The sequence below is a fragment of the Mchenga conophoros genome, linkage group LG19 (assembly GCF_057382185.1).
Source record: "Mchenga conophoros isolate Kocher_MC1m ecotype Shallow Benthic linkage group LG19, M_conophoros_male_GT1.1, whole genome shotgun sequence".
Classification (NCBI taxonomy): Eukaryota; Metazoa; Chordata; class Actinopteri; order Cichliformes; family Cichlidae; genus Mchenga; species Mchenga conophoros.
Genome location: NC_140544.1, coordinates 24,039,692 through 24,058,544, shown reverse-complemented (window position 1 = coordinate 24,058,544; position 18,853 = coordinate 24,039,692). Strand labels below are relative to the sequence as shown.

At 41.3% G+C, this 18,853-nt stretch overlaps 1 protein-coding gene across 4 annotated transcripts in view; it reads right to left on the bottom strand.

Moving 5' to 3' along the window:
• The window catches only part of fermt2 (FERM domain containing kindlin 2), a 36,859-nt gene extending 20,482 nt beyond the window's left edge, over nt 1-16,377 (bottom strand). For 2 of the 4 annotated variants that reach the window (XM_085256738.1, XM_085256740.1), the window contains exons 1-3: nt 16,156-16,377; nt 14,834-14,991; nt 1,962-2,195 (exon numbers count right to left, since the gene is read on the bottom strand). In XM_085256738.1, coding sequence (XP_085112864.1) covers nt 1,962-2,195; nt 14,834-14,990 — 391 coding nt within the window. In that variant the 5' untranslated portion in view covers nt 14,991; nt 16,156-16,377. The remainder of the gene's footprint in view (nt 1-1,961; nt 2,196-14,833; nt 14,992-16,155) is intronic. The other 2 variants (XM_085256741.1, XM_085256742.1) reach the window with 1 other exon arrangement.
• Between the last annotated feature and the right edge of the window lie 2,476 nt (nt 16,378-18,853).

The following is an 18,853-nucleotide window of genomic DNA, read 5'->3' as shown; positions in this document are numbered from 1 at the left end:
TCTTCTGTTCTCTAAAACTTTAAGCTGAGTATCTTTTGGTGTGAATTGGGCCAGGAAATTGTGACAGAAGTTTTCCCTGTAGCATTGTAGTTGCATTTCTTCACAAAACAGAAGACATTACAAAAAGTGGAAAAAATATAATTTTGGAGAACTCTGAATTGTTTACAGAGTTCAAAATTGTTATCTTTAAACTAATTGTGGAAAATCCCAAATGCCTCTTTTTCCTATCAACTAAGCAGTAGAGGACACGATGTAAGGTCAAAACAGGAGTGGAACTGAGTGATTTTTGTGTATTACAGTACATCAGCCTTTTGCTGAGCCCTCTTCTCTTTTCCAGTCTTACCAGATGGAGTGCATTTGTCAAGAACAAGCTGCTTTGGACATGGGAGAAGTATGTAATGACAATGAGAGTGTTATGTTGATTTCTTATGCTGGATGTTCACTGACAGAATTCAATTGCTCTAGCGAGACTAAAAACCAGACAAGACATTAGTTTGGAGGAAAGAATAATGTTTGTTAATACTGCAAAGTAAAAGACTGTTGCATGAGGTAGTTGTAAAACTGTTTTCTCTTTCTGTTTTGCAGACTTGCACAAGTAACCCAATGACTGAAGAACTAAACACGAGAACTAGATCTGGTCTTAAAGCCAAGCTCATCATCACTGGAAAAAAAGAAGAATCAAATCTGGTTTCCGTCTTTCACTATACCTGCTCCTCCCTTTCTGCTGTCTGAAACAAAGGCCAGCTGGACAGGCCTCCACTCTTCCTGTCCACTCGTATTCACTATGCAGCTCACAGGCAGGCAGGAGAAACTATGCAGAGGAAACTGTCAAATTGAAAGCTGCCCAAATAACAAAAAATGCTTCCAGGTCACTGCAACTGTAAACTGTCATACATCTACAGCAAAAGGAAAAAAAACATCCCCACTCTCTATTTTTGAAAATAAAATCTTGCAACTTGCAAAGTCAGCTAAAATAAGTTTTTCTAAAATGTATGCTTATGTAAATGTGAATATAACAGATGTCTCTGCCCCGTATTTTCAAAAAAAGCTTCTTTGTATATTTACACTAAATAAAATGCTCTGCAGAAACTAAACTAAAAGCTAAGTCAAGCGATACCAAAAGGAGACCCTGTCACTGGAGCCCCGGATCCTACTTGCCGAACACAGTTCAGTGACCAGGACACAACAGGTGTGTTATGATCCTGTCTAAGGATACACGTGCGTGGGAGTTTTTTCAAACCTTCAAACTGTACTGTAGATAGTGATTGAGAGGCAGAGGCAAGGGGCAAGGATTGAGATCTGAGCTGAAGAAAAGTGGATGTTAGTAGGTCAGGGGTTGTTGGAGTCCAGCATGTGACCTCAGTCATCTTTGGCAGATCAGCAAATATCTATAGTGTGTGCGTGTGACCTTTAGGCATTAGTTACGCCATGGAGGACACTTAAATTAGAACTGATGTTATAAGAAGGAGACTGTGACCAACAGTAGGAGTCATTTCTGTGTACCTTGTTGCACACCTTTGTTTCTGAGACAGATAAATAATCTCTGTTTACGAAACATTATTGTGAGACTGATTGGAGCCCAGGTTTCAAGGACATGACTTTAGATTGGGCTGAAAGTCAGGAGACACCACTTTGGCTCTGTGAGCTTAGACTGTGTTTAATAAACACAACAAATTGCCAGGGATAAAAACAAAGAGGGAGGAAGGGCATGATTAGCTATGTTTGATGTCGAGCATTTTAGACCTTTTCCAAAAATACTATCACCACAGGAAGTTTCCAGTTAAACAGGGTGTGCATAAGTAAACTGCATGCCCCATTTTGCAAGTGAAACAATTTCAAATACATAACTACTTGCCAACAACACCTCATCTCACACTGGCTTCAAGAGAACTTTTCACATGTCCACTTAAAATAAAACTGTTCATTCTATTCCTCTGAAAAGGAGTCGATCGTTCACTCACTGAAAGTTTTGCAGATGTCCGACACGGCCTTGAAGACCCGGTCAGAGAAGTTGACCTTGACTTTCATGTGCTTCATGTTGGGGAGCTGGAGCCGTAGCAGTTTGTGCTGCGGCGTAAAGAGCAGCCTGGCGTCAGCTTGGATGCCGTACTTATCCAACGTCCAGTGGGTTTTTAACAGCCATGTCTTCTTCTTCTCCCACCAGAGAGCATGGTCCGACCAGTCCCTCTTTACATCTAAGAGAAGGCAGAAAAAGATGGAGAAGTTACAGTGATCAATATGTAAACTGAAAAGCTGCAAAGAAAACTAAGCAAAGAACGGAGCATTGATATTGCTGTATGGTAGAACACTGTATAACACTCTACTGATAACCCAACCAAGTATATCCCCTCCCAGCTGGAGGTCACACTTGATTGAAAAGGGGCACCAGCACATTATTGCAGAGACGGTGAAGTCAAAGACAGAGGAGGGGGGGAAAAGACTGAATGTGTGAAAGACGTGGCTGTTTGTGTGACGCTGAGGGAATATCAGGTTCATACCGCCCTCTTTGTTCCAGAGTCACACCGTGATCCCTTTAAAGCAGACGCAAGGCACCCAAAACCCTGCATTGCTTCCAGGCTTTTGCTCTGCAGGGGATCACCAACAATAGCGACTGACCTGTAGTCTCATGGTGTATGTGTCTCACTTCAAGGGGAAGGTGAAAACCACAGGGATTTGAGGGAACTCAAAGCATCTGTTTTGCAGATCACCTGGTTCTCGTCGGTATGTGAGCAGCTCAGCAATGTGCTGAAGCTCTATTTGAATTGCAAATCAAAGTGGTGAGCAAAACCGAATATTCACAGACATAGTGGTAGCTCTGTTAAAACCATTGTTCTCATGTATTAATGCGATTCATCAGTGACTGGGATACATTCACAAATTAGCCACGCAAGTTAAGCGGTTAGCTCAAAGGCTCATAACTTTACACGGTGTTTAAAATACCAACCGGCTATTTATGTACCCCACACTGTGCACGTGTTCCTTTATGATCAAGAGTAAAATTTAACAGTCTTGTTAGCAGACTGATAGTTGAGATGACGTGAATAAGCCTGAAGGTTTTTTTTGACTACTTTCAGATGTCCCCCGAGTAGTGATGTCATTATCCCGACATTATTTCAGGAAGGCATTTCCCAGATCGGTCTCATTTCCTCCACCCACATACCTCTTCACTGTTTCTCCAGCTTATTCTCAGTCTCACTCTGAGTCTCTCTATGCTCTTAGTGAGTCATTGCCCAGACAGAGACGTCAGTTTGCTCAGTCACCGTTTAATCAAATCATTCGATACTGATACTGCGGGGTCAGTGAGGGTGTTTGAAAAAGGTCTGTATGCTCGTCAACAACCTATTGTCAGACAGACGTTTGATATCCCTACAAAGATAAGAAACCAATAGTCAGATCACAGGAATATAGTGCAAATACAGTATATTGGCACATCATGATTCAGGTTTCAGTTAGAAAATACAAAAGCTCAGTAAAGTTTACATATGCAGACTAAGGGAAAGGTTTTACCACAAAATACCCCTATGAAGCTTCCAATTGTGCTATTTAATCTCAACTAACTCTAATTCAATGAATTATCGAGTCTGTACATTAATGGAAAAAAATATGTGCTTTCTTCCTCATTAAGGACACCGACCTAGTTTGCATTCAAGGCTGGTAGCACAGGAGAGAATACGTCGTCAGCTCATTACATCTTCTGCTGTTATGACACGAGGAAGGACACAGGTAATAATGCACAAACTGGAGCCATAATGGATTGCAATTACCTTCAAGTACACTGTGAGCAAGCAGCAGTTACACACAGAACAGCGCAAAACCTCACATCCATTTTCCCTTTATAATGTTGATGTTTGCTGGTAATTCATTCTATAAATTGAAAAGTACATCAAAGTGAAAGACTGCAAAGATGATCTTGAATGTTTCTCTTTGCGACCTTCTCTGTCAGTCAAACAGTTTGGTGCCACCATGGTGGGCTTTTGTTTCCATGTGCTGCTGTTGTTTTCCACGACCTTTACATACAGGCATCTATACACACTGTTGACACACTCCTGCGGACTCTGCCTAAAAGCTGAATGAATGGGATTAGTGGGTGAGGAAGTGAAACAACAGATTGTCTCTCCTTAGACCAAGGAAGCAAGACTGCTGAGATGCGAGTAAAGCAAACTGGGCTGAGGAAAGGATTACAAGAGATGGGGAGAACTAGTTTAAGGAAAAGAGTGGCCACCAGCATGTCAATGCAGATGGCATTGTGAAAGCCTAGGGCTCTGTGAATTCTCCTGGGGAGGGGTTGTTTGTCAGGCTGTTGGCACTGTTTACTCCAGTGGGCAAACACTTGGTACTTGAGTGAAAACATTCCAGGCTTTCTGAAGCCCTGTGAGAGTTGCTTTAGCAGCATGGGGTCTAGCTGTCATCAAGCAGTTCTGATGCCTCAGCTGTGCAGATAACAACTTCATATGCTACCTTTAGAGAAACTGCTCCCTTAAGTCTTCTACAGCTATTAAAGGCTGAAATAATGAGAGGGAGCACAGAGAGAAAATCTGAAAATAATCCTGAATGTATTTTCATAACTCTGCTCACAGTTTTTCCTCTTTCAACCTTGTAATTTCTGGTGTCTGGGAGCCCTGCAGAACAACTAGCATTAACGTTTGGCACTCAGGTCTTCACCACAGACCACATTCTATAGAAATATCCTTATACTCGGCATGCATGACCACCATACAATCTGTGGCAAGACATGAGTGCACTTTTTGGCTGGTCTCAGCTACCCTCAAGAAGCTCTCTACGGCCCCTGCTTCTGTTTCTTTGTTGCCATCTTATGCCAAAACCTTCCTGGACACGACTTTACCGTCTCGTTGCTTGTATCATTACGCAGTGGGTCGATGTGTCGTGATTGGATAAGGGCAGCTCGGGCAGGCCTCCATTGGACTCTTAAAGCTGTAACATGGTAACTCAATCCACAGATAGAGGGAGGGCCAATGGCATCTACCAGCTAAAAATGCAGTCTGCCAAGCCTGACGTAATACAGCAGCCAGAGGAATGGGGGGCCTAAGTAATTGGCTGCATTAAATGTGGACCCACAGCGCCTTAACAGAATGATGTGTGTGTGTGTGTGTGTGTGTGTGTGTGTGTGTGTGTGTGTGTGTGTGTGTGTGCGCGCACGTGCGCATGTGTACAGCTTGAATGACATGAGGAGGGGAAAGAGAATGGGAAAACCGTGTTTTATGACCTCTGCAGGATATGACAGATGATACAGAGTATGTGTGAGGAGGTGTGGGTATTAGTCTAGGGGAGGGTGGTCTTCTTATGCATGCACTAACTAAATTAGCTCCTTGTGTTATGTGCGTGTTCATGATTTAACAAGCGAAATTAATTCATAAATTGTGCCCAACCAACTTCTTTCCCCATTCGTCACCCTTACTGCCGCAGCTTTCAACCAAGACCACTTCCTCTGCTTTGTGCACCAGATACCACAACCAGAATTACTGGTTTAGAAAAAGAAGAGGACGGATTAATAATGCCATTGTTTTAGAAGGCATTTAGCAAAAAAGACAACAGACAGACAATGCTAAAATTGTACTCTAAAGGGCTTGAACTGCCACTCCCTTCTACATCCTGCCTCTTCATCCATTTTCTTTTAGTCAGCATCGGTGCAGTTTATATTAAGTGACTGTGTGTAGAGAGCCCGTCTGTGAGGGGGAGAGGACGGGACAACAGAGAAAAGCATGAGAAAAAGGGAATGAGAGAAAGGTCATGGAAAGGAGGAGTGGAAGAGGATGAGCAGAGGACGGGGAGGAGCTCTGTCTAGGGACACAATGTGAGAGGACAAGTGATAGGAAGCATCAGGAAGAGGAATTTCAAAATGAAGGTCTATCTGTGAAAAACACTAAATATACAGAAACATCTTCGATTGTCCTCATGCCTCCAAAAACTAAAACATTCATGTTTGCATCTGTTGCAGAACAATGTCATAAGCTCATAAATAAATCTTATCTGATCAATGGAAACCAATTCTCAATTGGAATAATGCTTCTATATTTCTAAAATGTACAGAATGACGACAAAAAAAACAACCAGCAGTTCTGCAATCATGTGACCATGTTTTCAGCTAACAGTTATATTTATTTTCTGAACTAATCAGCTAGTCTTTAAAATGTCACAAAGTGTCTCTCTCAGTTTCTTGAAGCTCAACCTGAAATGATGAAACGGCCAATTTTCTTCCATTAACAAACCAATTTACCAACAAATAAGACTGAAAAGAGCAGGAAAAGCCCACAAAGGACGGAATTTTAAAAACATAAATGATCTGAAAATAGCTGATTATTTTTCTATTGATCACTAGATGAACAACCTATTACCTAATTGTTGCAGCTCTACAGTAGATGGGACGCCAACAACAACAACAAAAAAACCACACAAGTCATTCTTAGATGTGGTCTCTGTGGACTCAGTGACTCATGCCCTCTCTTTATTGGGTTTCAACCAGCACAGTGACAGTCAGCTGTTGCCTAAAGCAAAATCCAGGCTCATTTCTAGCTTCACTGATGGAGATGATTTAAGAGAAGACATGGTTACAGCTCTAGACTATTTCTTGTGTTAGCAAAGAACAAAATGATTGTGGCTATCACAACAAATCTGTTAGCTGTCAGTGATATCCAAAGCCACGCAGTGCAAGATTGTATCTTTTTTTTTTTAAGCTGCTGATAAAAATTAGCTCGGTCATGCAGTTTCCTTGGTGACTTCTGGCTGACGCCACGGGGAAGTGGTGCAGGGTGACAATTTGTTTTCATACACAACAAAGACAGTGCAGCAGGTTCGTCAGCCTTATATCTCACACACACACCCACACTTTCTCCCCCTGTACAAAGAGAAAGCCCTTCTAAATATATTCCACATCTAAAGCAGGGTGAAGGTTGGTATTGACAAGCAAAGATACAGCCAACAACTGCAATGCACTAAAATAGAGTTACAGCAAATGGCTTTTAGGTTCTTTGTAGCTCGTACGGTCACGCTGGATAGCATCAACATCAGATAGCCAACATGTGCACAACAGGTTAAAAAGAGAGGTGATGACAGTATCTGTATGCAGGGCATCAGACAAAGTCACGGTGGATTGTATTTAAAGATCAAAGCGATACAATGAATTCAGCAGCTGGTGTTAAAGACAATGTATGGAGTTGTAAACAGTGTTAATCACTACACATCAGAAGACAGCCACACGATGCACATGTTCCATGTGATACACAACTAAGAAAAGTGTAAAGTTAATAAGACAAACATGCAGTGTTAATCCCTTTGCTATTCACAAAGCAACACTGTTAAAACTGCAGTGCTTTCCATTGACAGGCTAAGTTAAATTAGCTGAGATTACTTCAGCCTCTTGTTACGTAACACAGAATTCTTCCAATACCTCAAACATGCCATTTATCAAAGGAAAGAAATATGCAATACACACAGTGCCCAAAAACCATTTAAGTGCATTCTGATGTATTTTGGAATTTATAAATCCCCCCAACACACACACCCAGCCTAGAAGACTCCTATTTACACAACAACACTCGAAACTATACCATTACTGACGTCATCTTCATGACGGTTTCACCACGCCTTTAAAGGTCTTTAGTCTTTTGTCTTCCCACCTACATCACATGCTACAAACTACATCTTTTCAAGCATAAACAGGCCCTCTGGGTTTTCACATTAGGCTGGTATATACTTGAACGCTTGTGTACAAGGTACAGAGGTAATCTGGTTGGTTGTTTGGTCAACACCCTTTCATTCAACCAAAATTGCTAGACAATAACAAGTTTTACTTTAAAAAGGAGGAAAATGACCACAACAGTGGCCTTTAAGAACTGGTCTGTAATCACCGAAGGAAAAAGATCTACCCTGCATTTTCATGGCTGCTAGCTTTATTAAGGTTTACATTTACTGAACTCTTTTTTTATCGTTGGCTTAAAGTTTAATTGGCAGTGACACTGTCTAAAAGAACAGTACAGTAACTTGTCTCTGTTAACATGTTTTACCAGTGTTGGTGCAGAACACTTTGGACTTTCCATCTATCCATGGAAACTTACCCCACTTAGGGTCGTGGGTGTGAACACATCACAGTAATAATACTTTTATAATGAAACAGCCACAGATTCATGAGCCCCAGCATTTGTCAGCAGCAGCTAAAACCAGACCAAGCTGGTCTCTCCTGCAAACAGGAAACTGGCCGCGTCTGTTGTTATGATTTCAGTTGAAAATAACAAGTTCAAATAAGATTTCAGATACGATTTCAGCCAGGATAGTTTTTTTGCTTCAGTTAACCTTTGATTATATATAGACATGAATAGCACACCCAAGTACTTACTCCTATTGTACTTCTTTGAAGTACACTGCCTGCAGCGCGTGTGAACCATTACACAATCTATAGAAAAGACCCCAGAGTCGCATATAATTGGCAGGCATCACGGTCAGGTCTACTGATGGGAAGGATGGTGGTTCAATACCTGGCTTCGCCAACCTTAAAGTTGAAGAATCCTTGGGCGATATTGAGCCACAAATTGCCTCCAATGAAATAAAAGTGTGTGAATGTTAAGCAGCAATTATACTATCTGTGTCTGTAAGATCTTCATGATCGACTCAGGTCCCAGAGACATAAATTTTGTCATCAGACAGTCCTTGTGCCTGCCTGTTTTCTGTGACCACACCAACTCGTCCATGTAGAATTTACATTAGAATACACAAACTACGCATGTGCCCCAGGCAGTGGTCTTCGAGCGTACATCAAAAGACATATAACGCCTAGATTAGACTCCACTGCAGATGCAACAACAACAATGATCAAGTAGTCATTGCTGTTATACTTGTTTGACGTACGCTTGAGGTCCTCCACCTGATGAGAATGCATAGTTGGAGCATTGTAATGTAAATTTTCTGCGAACGAGTCATGGTCACATTAAAGTCTGCATAAACCCCAGCTCGTTGATTTCAAAATTTACGCCACTGGGACCAAAGTGGACCCTAGCAGACTCCCGGATGTGGAAAGTATAATTCCTGCTTACCCAAATGGCTACTCGTCTGTCGTGTATCTAGATGTCTATCGCTGCAATGTGGTAAAACCTAGGCTTTAGGTTAAAAGTGTTTAGGCATATAGGGAAAAAGCACTTGCATGAATGTGTATGTGTAAATGGGTGAATTTCATTTAGAAAAGTGCCACATAAGTAGCCCATTTAATATTACCCCTCGTGCTCACTGCCTAATGATGAAATTTAGGTCACTCAGAAACCAAGCAGACCCTCGTGCACTCGCTGACACATGAAGTGAAATCAAGGCCTTACAGTTTTACATCCCAGTCTCATCTCAGCAACTTACAACTCTGCAGGACAAGATCAAGCAGCTTCAACTATAAATGAAGAAGACAATATGGAGGCCTACACGTAAGATGGTAGTGTAAGAGCTGCTGAACTAGGCTTTTATAACATTGAATGAGATATCCTAACATGAAATTTACTGATAGGAGTAAAAAGGGTGTAACAGCGCTGGCTTTGATACATTAGGAAAGGCCAGAGGGCTATTAAAGGAAAACTCCTTAGAGACAGATAGTTTGTATCCATTTGTGTCATAATCCAAACACAGCAAAACAGTGAGGGTACTCCTCCTCCACCCTAACACAGCTTTATGCAATTAAGTGTTCAGGGACCCGGTGGAATAATGACATTACAAAGTTACTCTGGGACTAAGATCAGTGGAACAGATACACAATACTCATTTGTCCTCCATGTATGAAACCTACCAGACGTGCCTTCAGGACTGTGATAAGCTGGCCCGCTGATGCCCCTGTGATTTGGATGGCAAAAAACTATATTGCAACATCATGAGAAATTCTCAGGAGAACAAACATACCAAAGTGAAAGTTCTAAATACTGGAGGCAGCTAAGAAACTCTTATTTTAGATGATTTGATCACTGAAACAAAACTTTTCTCTATGAATGGGAGAGCAGAGGGGAAAAAAAGAGGTGGGGACAGCTTTAAAATGAATGAATGTGGGCTGAGAAGCAGAACAAAAACTCCAGATCAGTTTACTCCATTGACACACAGGTGTGTGGTGTTACAACAACAATGTGGAGCGCTAACATTTCCTTCCACTGGATCCTTTGTGCTGTTTGTACTACAGAAAGGTCAGGGGGGGCAAAAAAAACAACAACCTGGCATCAGTGTCGCAGAGGAGCCAATAATATTTTGTTCCGGTGCATGTTTCAGATGCCAAACATAATTAATTAAATCATCCATAACAAACAGCAGTCCTTTCATACAAGTGCTTACAGAGAGAAGGCAATGGAAAACAATGATATTAAAATCCAACTGGATAATGGTGCACTTTTCAAATCTACATTTGTAAAGGGGATCAGATTACCAGCCATTTTCAGTGGGTAAATCATAATCTTGATAGCATTAAATGAATCATTATTAAATTAATCCACTAATAGCTCAAGCTCTGAACCTAGCACTCATGAGATTCTGGTTGCATCAACTTCAGCTGTATAATCAGCTGAATATTAAAAGGAAAAAAGAAAAAAGAAGTAGCTCAGCAGACCTAATTGGGCTGCCAAACACTTCTATATATGGCCAACACAGAGTATGTATAGAATTATACTGACCAATGGCCAGCATATGATCACATTTGCAAGTCTAAGTACAGAGCAACACAATCACAGCATCTTACCGGTGAAACAGGAAAGCTCTAGCCTGGGCAGGACCACCACTTAGGATAAGTACTTCCTGCCAGAGAGATTAGACAGTAAGATGAACACACAGCCTGCCAGGCCATTTCTCACTTCATGAGGGCAGACCTTTCGAAAGGCTCCACAGCCACAATCAATGAGTCTCATTAAGTATAGCAATTTGTTTAAACCGTGTGTCGGGTCACGATGATAGAAAACAGAACACAGGTGGTTATAACCACCTATCAGTGTTGTCCTTTGTGTACTGTAATAAAAGTAAAAGATGTGAGAGATGTGTTCGCTCTCCTCGGGAAAGCTATAACTGATATTGCAGACCCATCTCTCTCTCCTCAGCCCAAGGCGAGGATGCAAGGCACACAGGCAGGAGAAGGTGCATTTAAAAAAGAAAAACCATAGCGGAAGGTCAACATCCTGTGCTAAACGGCAGCTGTTTCCCAATGAAACCTGGACACCACCGTCTTAAACCAGGGCCTTCTGGTCACCACAACCTGCAGCAGCGGCAAGATCAGTTTTATTAAAGACACCAAAGTTAAATAGCTGACCAAATAAAGTATTATCTTGAAAACCAAATTTGTTCAATGCAAACATTACAGTCACTTGCAAATCAATCCTAATTCAACACTTAACAAAAAAAGAACATGGTGATCATCACAAATGCATTGAGGACATGCAGCAAAGGTTTTCTGTGGTGGGTTTGTGGTGAGGGATCCAAAAACTGCAGGTCACTCACCGGAAACAATCACATTAACTCTCAAAAATATGCAAGCTCTATTTTTGTAACACTTAACAGTCAGTGTAAATGAACAAACCTGTGTACCTCTGTGTTTGCTATTGATTATTAAGCCTTGCTACGCCAGAGAAGTGGATGGTTTTGAATATTCAGACACAATAATCAAAATATATTTGAAAAAAGTGGAACAGAGAAAAGAGGGTGAAGTCAGAGCGAAACATGGAGAAAGGAAAAGACAGAAACAGAGCAGTAGGTGGTTGAAGCAGGCAGCAAAGACTCCAGCAATGACGGCAGCGACCAGAGCAGCATGCCAAACCTTTGGAGTCATTTCCTGCTTCGTCGAAGACTTTTATGGAATTTTAGCAGCGTAGCTAACGTCACAATGAGGACAGACAGCAACAGGAGAGACAGTTCAGGCCTATACTCTATACAACTTCCTCTCCCTCGCTTTCTACTCTAATTTCTTCTTCTTTGCGGGAAAAAGATGAAACTATATATTTTTTTCCTGCAAAGAAGAAGAAATTAGAGTAGAAAGCGAGGGAGAGGAAGTTGTATAGAGTATAGGCCTGCCACTTCTAAAACATTAATCGATTATGCACTTTACCCCAGTTTACCCAAACTAAAAGCTGCACAACTTCCTAATGTTGTTTGTACAATACTTGTTTTGCCTCCTAAATGGCGCAGAATTGCCTTTTAGAGAGGAGTGCAGCACTTTTAGAAAACATCAACAAAGTCAGAGAAAGCGCCAATGATTGAGCACAATGGCAGGATGAAAGGATTATAAGAGCAAGGGACGAGGGGTTGGTTAATCAGCTGGCTTTAAATACTGCTCTCCTGGAGTTTTGCAGGGAAATGGAAGCAGTGTCCGCTGCTGTGATCAATAGCGGAGTGCCTTCCTGGCATTTGTCTATTTAATCCATTATCGAAGGCCATCTGAGCCTGCACTGTGGATGGGAGACCTGCAGCACAGAGGAAGGGTTGAATGATGAAAGCAGGATGCATGCGGTTGACACACACCCACCAACCCACACAACCATACTCGCATGTGGAAACACATGGACAAATACTACTAATAGGAACAAATGTATAGCCTGTTGTTCTTTGCATAACAGGCAGACAACACACACAAACACGCTCATAAAACTATTATACGTACTGTGTGTGCAAATATACCCTATCACACATATTAACAAATGGTGCTGACAGCAAACAAAACAGTGCTATCATCATTGTGGAAAGCAGCTGAAAAAACTGAGTCAAAAGGTGGTTCCTTCATTTTAAAATGCAAAAGACCAAAATACGAAAAGAGGAGGGAGTGTGAGACAGAGGCCTTGCTTGCAAACACTCTTACACCTGTGTTCTTTCTCAAAGCACCATGTGAGAAATGCCATCTATGTATAACCACTACGACCAAGCCACCAGCAAATCCAACAGCGAGTACCCGACAACACTTGAAGGGTGTTTAGTACGCAGCACTCTCACTACCGAGAGCTGCGAGATATGGAAACAGGTTACTGAAAACGTCTTGCTTTTCATTTCCCCCAAACTCAGAATGTAATTTGAACAAACAATTCATATTGTACACCAACACAGTAACAAAACTTCAACTAAGATAAGAAGTGCGTGTTCAAAGCAGCCAAAATTCTGTGTGACAATAATAGTGCATGCTGTCCTGCAAAGTGCAGTCATGTGGATAACTTATACTGTCTATTGGTTAATGATTACAGTGGAAAACAAACTCGTGTTTAGGGATAGAAGAAAGTCCCAACAGTCTCCATAAACATGTTAGAAAGCACAAAAACATCAAACCATCAGAAAGCAATTTAATGCTACTACACAAGCTCTGCTCTACCTTGAAGTATACTTGAGTAAGCCAAATTAACTGCAAAAAGGTTGCTTGCAACATGACAGTATGGAAAAGATTCCAATATATTTTATGAATGTAAACAAGGCTGAAGCTACAGCACTTTTTTATTGTTTGATGGGATGTGACAAAGGCACAAACAAATATGTGAACCCACCTCCTCCTATTTTACAGCCAACATCAAGCTTAACAAATCAAAACTATTTTCAGTTGTGGACGTGAAGACCTCAAGTCACTGGATTCTTTAGGAGATTAGAAGAATAAAAGAATAAGTCATCAATGACAACATCCTTACAAACAGGAAAACAGAAATTAGAGATGGTGAAAACAAAAGATAGACAATCAGCCTTGATGCGGCCTCTGATACATGATGATTTAACTGTAATAAAACTGGTCTAACCTAAAACACCTTTTATGTTACGATATAAACCTATCATATCCCATGTATGAAACGTAATGACGCACAAACACCAACAAATGTTTGATGTGCTTTCAGTACACGACATGGCCAAGAAGGTGAAGAAAAGTTAACTCAGAGAAAGTGACAAAGCCATGCCTTGAGCAGAAAGACCAATGAATTCATCTCGTCCCACGCTCGTCAGCAACACTTCCCTCTCCTAGCAGAGATGCCACTCCGCACAGTCGACCACAGCGAACAAAGACCTCAATTATGTGGAGCTCTAACAGGAGAGCTAAAAACAGTACCATGGGCAGGGAATAAAACCTTGGAGCGCTGCAGGAATTCTGAGCATTCAAGCGTCGTCAACACACAACAAACTGTCACTCCCAAATGGCACTGCAACCACCACCGCTACTGACCTTTCTGCAGACTGCATGAAACAGGGCTGTGTTCAAGTGGCTGGAACAGAAGACTCTTATGCTTACTTTCACCCAAACTTGTCAAGTGCATAACTGCAGCTACACAACAGTTCATGAAAGAGTGGGGGGAGGGAAACAGTGTATGGTTCATTTTATACCTTGGGTTACTGACCCATATATGCTGCAGGGTAACAAAGAGCAACATTAAGCCCCGTTTGAGCTGGTTGCAAGCAACTTTTATTCTCATTAAGCAATTTGCACAGGCGAACCAACAGGCTGCCCTTTATTTTCAAAAACAATAGCAAACTGTGTCCAGACTCTAAACTGATCCCCTTCCTCTGACTTTCCTTCTGATTCCTAAATCCATACTTTTAAGCTTTGCCCATATAGACTTTGTGCTTTCACAAGAAGAGCTGTGTTTCTGTGTGGATGCTCACATCTAATTTGAAGAGAAGTAGTATTTACTGCCCAGCAAACATGAACAGATAACACAAATCAGCCACACGTCAGAAATTCACCAGTGGCAGGATGACACAAGGAAAGGTTTATTACAACAGGAATACATCTAATTATGTATCTGCTTATTGACTGTGGATTGCTTTCTTGTGTTAAGACCACGCGGTGCCTGTTTATTACACTTTAGATTAGCTGATTAAAATAGTCACAACCACTCCAGCAAGCAGCACACTCGCATACCTAACTTCTCCACCAGTTTGAGCATGACTCCACCGATGTGGATTTCCCCAGTGACCCTCAGCGACACGTCCCTGTAGAGGTCGGTGACATGAATCTTCAACTCCCACGTCCCGTCGGCATAGCAGCCATCGGGCATCCGGATCCCATCCAGCGCCATCCTGCCAAACAGAGCCAAAGTTTGAGGGACTGAAAGAGAGAGGGGGGCAAAGGTCTTATCTAACCTTTGTCACACTGATGTGAAGAGAAGCATTTTGGCCACTGTAAGTAAATGCATGTGTCGCAACCCCCAATGCATGCTTTCAAGACCTTGAGTAAGAAGCCTGTTAGATGCCTCAAACAGAAGGCTGATTTCCTTAGCATGGGTACATTTACTTTAGTAGTTTACTAAAAACATGTTACTTGCTCATTTCTTGAAAGCACAAACCTACTGTGCTTTCAATTATGACATTATCATGTCATTAGGGTGAACAACACAGGCATTTACAAGGGACAGGGGGTATTTTGAGATACAATTGGTGCACATTGTGGGGAAATCCAGGATACAGTGTTTCCAGTGGAGTGTGCAAGGTCACTGTGGGAAGTGTTACCTTCTGTGATTAAAGAATTTACCGATTGCCACAAACATCTGAATGTTGGTATAATAGTTAACCCCCATTCAGCCACTTTTTAATTACTTCTTGAAAACACTTCCACGCTTATGGCAAAGCTGTAGTTCTGACAGTTGTGGTGAACATTTGACCCTTGGAGAATGATTAAGTGAAGCAGGACGGAATTAACCGTTTTTCCATCGCGCCACATCTCTCGCTGGGAAGAAGACGAGCTCTGCTGTTGGAGGACCGCCAAAAAGTTACAGTATAGCCAATTTGTCATTCCTTGATCGGAGAGTGTCCGACAGATCAAAACAGCCGTCCAATCAATAAAAAACAGAACAAAGGCTATAGTCCCCAGGCTACAAGTTAACCAGAGGCCTTTGGCAGCGGTTATTTACACAAAAGTGCCGGTTCACCTGTTAAAAATAACGGTAAAAGCAGCCTTACAAATAGGCAGAGAGGGGGAAATTATGTAAGCACAGCTCGTACAACAAACTACCCGGCCCCGTGTTGCACATTCACCGAGTCGGTCCGTAAAGCGGTAAGTTCAGAAGAAAGTGTCTCTAAAAGCAGACAAGCCTCTTAAATTAGCCGGAAAAGTTATTAATATTGAACGTTTTATTGAACGCAGCACAGGCTGTAGGAGGAAAAAGAAAAAGGTTTTCTTTTTATGTATTTCACAGCAGAGAACGGGCACAGCTTTGAGGTCAGCATTTAACTCTGAACACTCACCTTCACAAAGACGAAAAAACGCTGAAGCAGTCGTCTACACGGTAGAGAATAAGTCCCCCGTCTTTAAATCATGTAGAAAGTCTGTAAAAGGAATAAAAAAGAAGAAAGAAATCCCCGAAGAACTCGCTGAAGAAGTGAAGTATCCCAAACTGTTTTCCCGCAGGCTTCGGCTTAATGGAGTCCAGCCTTCCCCTTTCCTCCCTCCCTCTCTTTCCAGCAGTATAACGTCACCGTCACTTCTCCAATCCCACTTTTCCTTTCATACTGGGAGCTTTTCTGGTCGCGTACTGGTCCCTTTGTCGCCTCTCACACACGTAACACTCGAAGCTTTCAAATGATTTGTGTGCCTCTGTGTGTGTGAGAGAGAGTCGCCTCCCTCCCGATACTTTATGCGACGTTGTAGAAATAATAATTAGCGTGACATTTAACTATTACTTAATTAAAATGCAATAAAACAGGACATTAAAAAAGGTAAAAATAATAGCATCAAAATGAACTCAAAAGTAAAAGTGCGGTGCTGATAGATATACCAGTAATGTATATGCCCTATATATAGTACAGTATTTTAATATTTTTAGTAAATCCATGATGGAAGAAAATCGTGTGTCTATGTGATTTTCATTATGTATTTCTGCCTACTTTATATAGCTACAGATTGGAGCTTTAAGCAACAGGAATGAAAAAAAAAATGTACTTCTACAAATATATCATCTTCCTTATTCTAGATCTTAAATGCAGCATATGAGACATAAAATCCAACATAATGGCTCAGGTTTTAAAAAGCTGTCTGACAAATTCATACATTTATTTGACAATCACGCCATCTAAAAATATAAGTCATGTGTGAATGTGAGCTATATGTGCAAGCTGTTTTATTACAGCTTTGCTTTCTGGAATAAGAAATTCATCCGTTTCTGGTTGTGTTATTAGACATGCAGTTAAGATCTCAAGCTACCTTTTATGGCAATCGTGCTGCTGAGCCTTGCAGCAGCATCCAGGGATCTTTGGTTCTTTATTCATGGGAGTAAGTGGACAGAATAACAGGGAATTTTGGTTTCATCACTTTTCCAATGTGTTTTTCCAAAATCCCACTTTACTGATAGCCATAAATACTGTTATTTTCTTTAAGTGAACACTATTTCAGCCAGTCGATTAATATGAAGTGTGGAAATTAGCCAAGCAATGCAGATCCCTCTGTTCTTTGCTGACATTGAAACATTTGGCTGTAAAATTTGAGCCTGTGAAGAAAACTTCCTCACAAATATTTATTTTTATCTAATAGAAAACAATATACCAGAGCATAAGACGTAAAACTCCAGACAAGAAATCTAAAAAAGAAGAAATAGGTCAGTAGTGAATAAATAATCTTAATTAGATTATCCAATTCCACATCACATATTATCTTTTGTAAACTATATTTAACTGTCTCTAAGCCACTAATTACACTGTATTAGAAACTAATTGAATTACAGAAGCATCACATGTTGAGTGCTGATAAATCATCAGTAACTGCAGAGAAAAGGGAACACTGGGAGCTTTTAGACATGCTTTCTGTGAGGTGATCAAATGAAAACTTTGTGGGGGGGAATCAGAAAGCCAGCCATCTACTTTCTCTCCAGAGCAGCAGAACAATACCCGCTCTCCAAGTGAGATGCAGTAAAGGGCCATGAATCATCAGTGTTTCTGGCTCTGTCTTCTGATGAACTCACTGAGCTCCAATCCTCCAGCTCAGGAATCTGGGCCTTCAGACTACGGTCGGCATCAAAGCGATTTATAACCGCTCTCCTTGCAGCTCCGACCCCCTCGTCAGTGTCTGGCAGTCGACCCATTGCCTTTTATAGGCTGTGTTTTAATTGCAGAGTAAACATTTGAGTCAGCCAGATGCAGAGCAGGAGAGTCAGATGGAGAGCTGGCTTGGCTGCTGGTGATGTGGATGAGGACAGAGGAGGTATAGTGGAGGAAGCAGAGCAGTGAAGGAGGTAAGGGTAGGAGGTAGCGGGGTGCTCAGGGATTCACATTTATTGGTTTTTTTTGGCATTTGTGGTTGTAGATGGCTGTAGTACATTCCATTTTTCCTTAAAGGTATATAAGTGAACACAACAGAGCAGTCATGAATATATTTAAGCATATTAATACTGCCAAAAATAGCTCAACTAGGTAAGAGCAATAGATGGAAATGACTTAAGAGGAAGGACACTGGACAGCTGGTCACTGTGGTCCTGTTTTTTTGAGTATTATCATTAGATGACCAATGACTGACCTCTTGTGGTCAAACACAGAACAACAGGGCCTTTTGTGAGTCACCTCTAACTGGTCCCATCTGTGAGCCTCGCCTTTGCAGATGTTGCTAAACTGCATTAAACTCGCCCCCAGTGGAAGCCACAACAGCTTTAATACAATGCAGGCTATTCACAATCTATAAGTCGCCTTTGTTGTTCACTTCAGGGGGCGCCTCGGAAAGAATCTGGTCTGAGTTTCAGATGAACAAACGCTTCTTTTGTCCTCAGTCTGGAAATGAGAAATGAAAGCATCGTCCTCCTCCACAAAAAAAGTTTCCAATCTCAATATTTTACTCTGATTATTAAAAGTAAAAAAAAAAAAAAAAAAGACAGTTAATGAAGTACTGATTACATCCAAATTGGAATACTTTATAAAAAGGACATTTATACAGTGTTTTGGATGGCAGTTAGAATCCAAT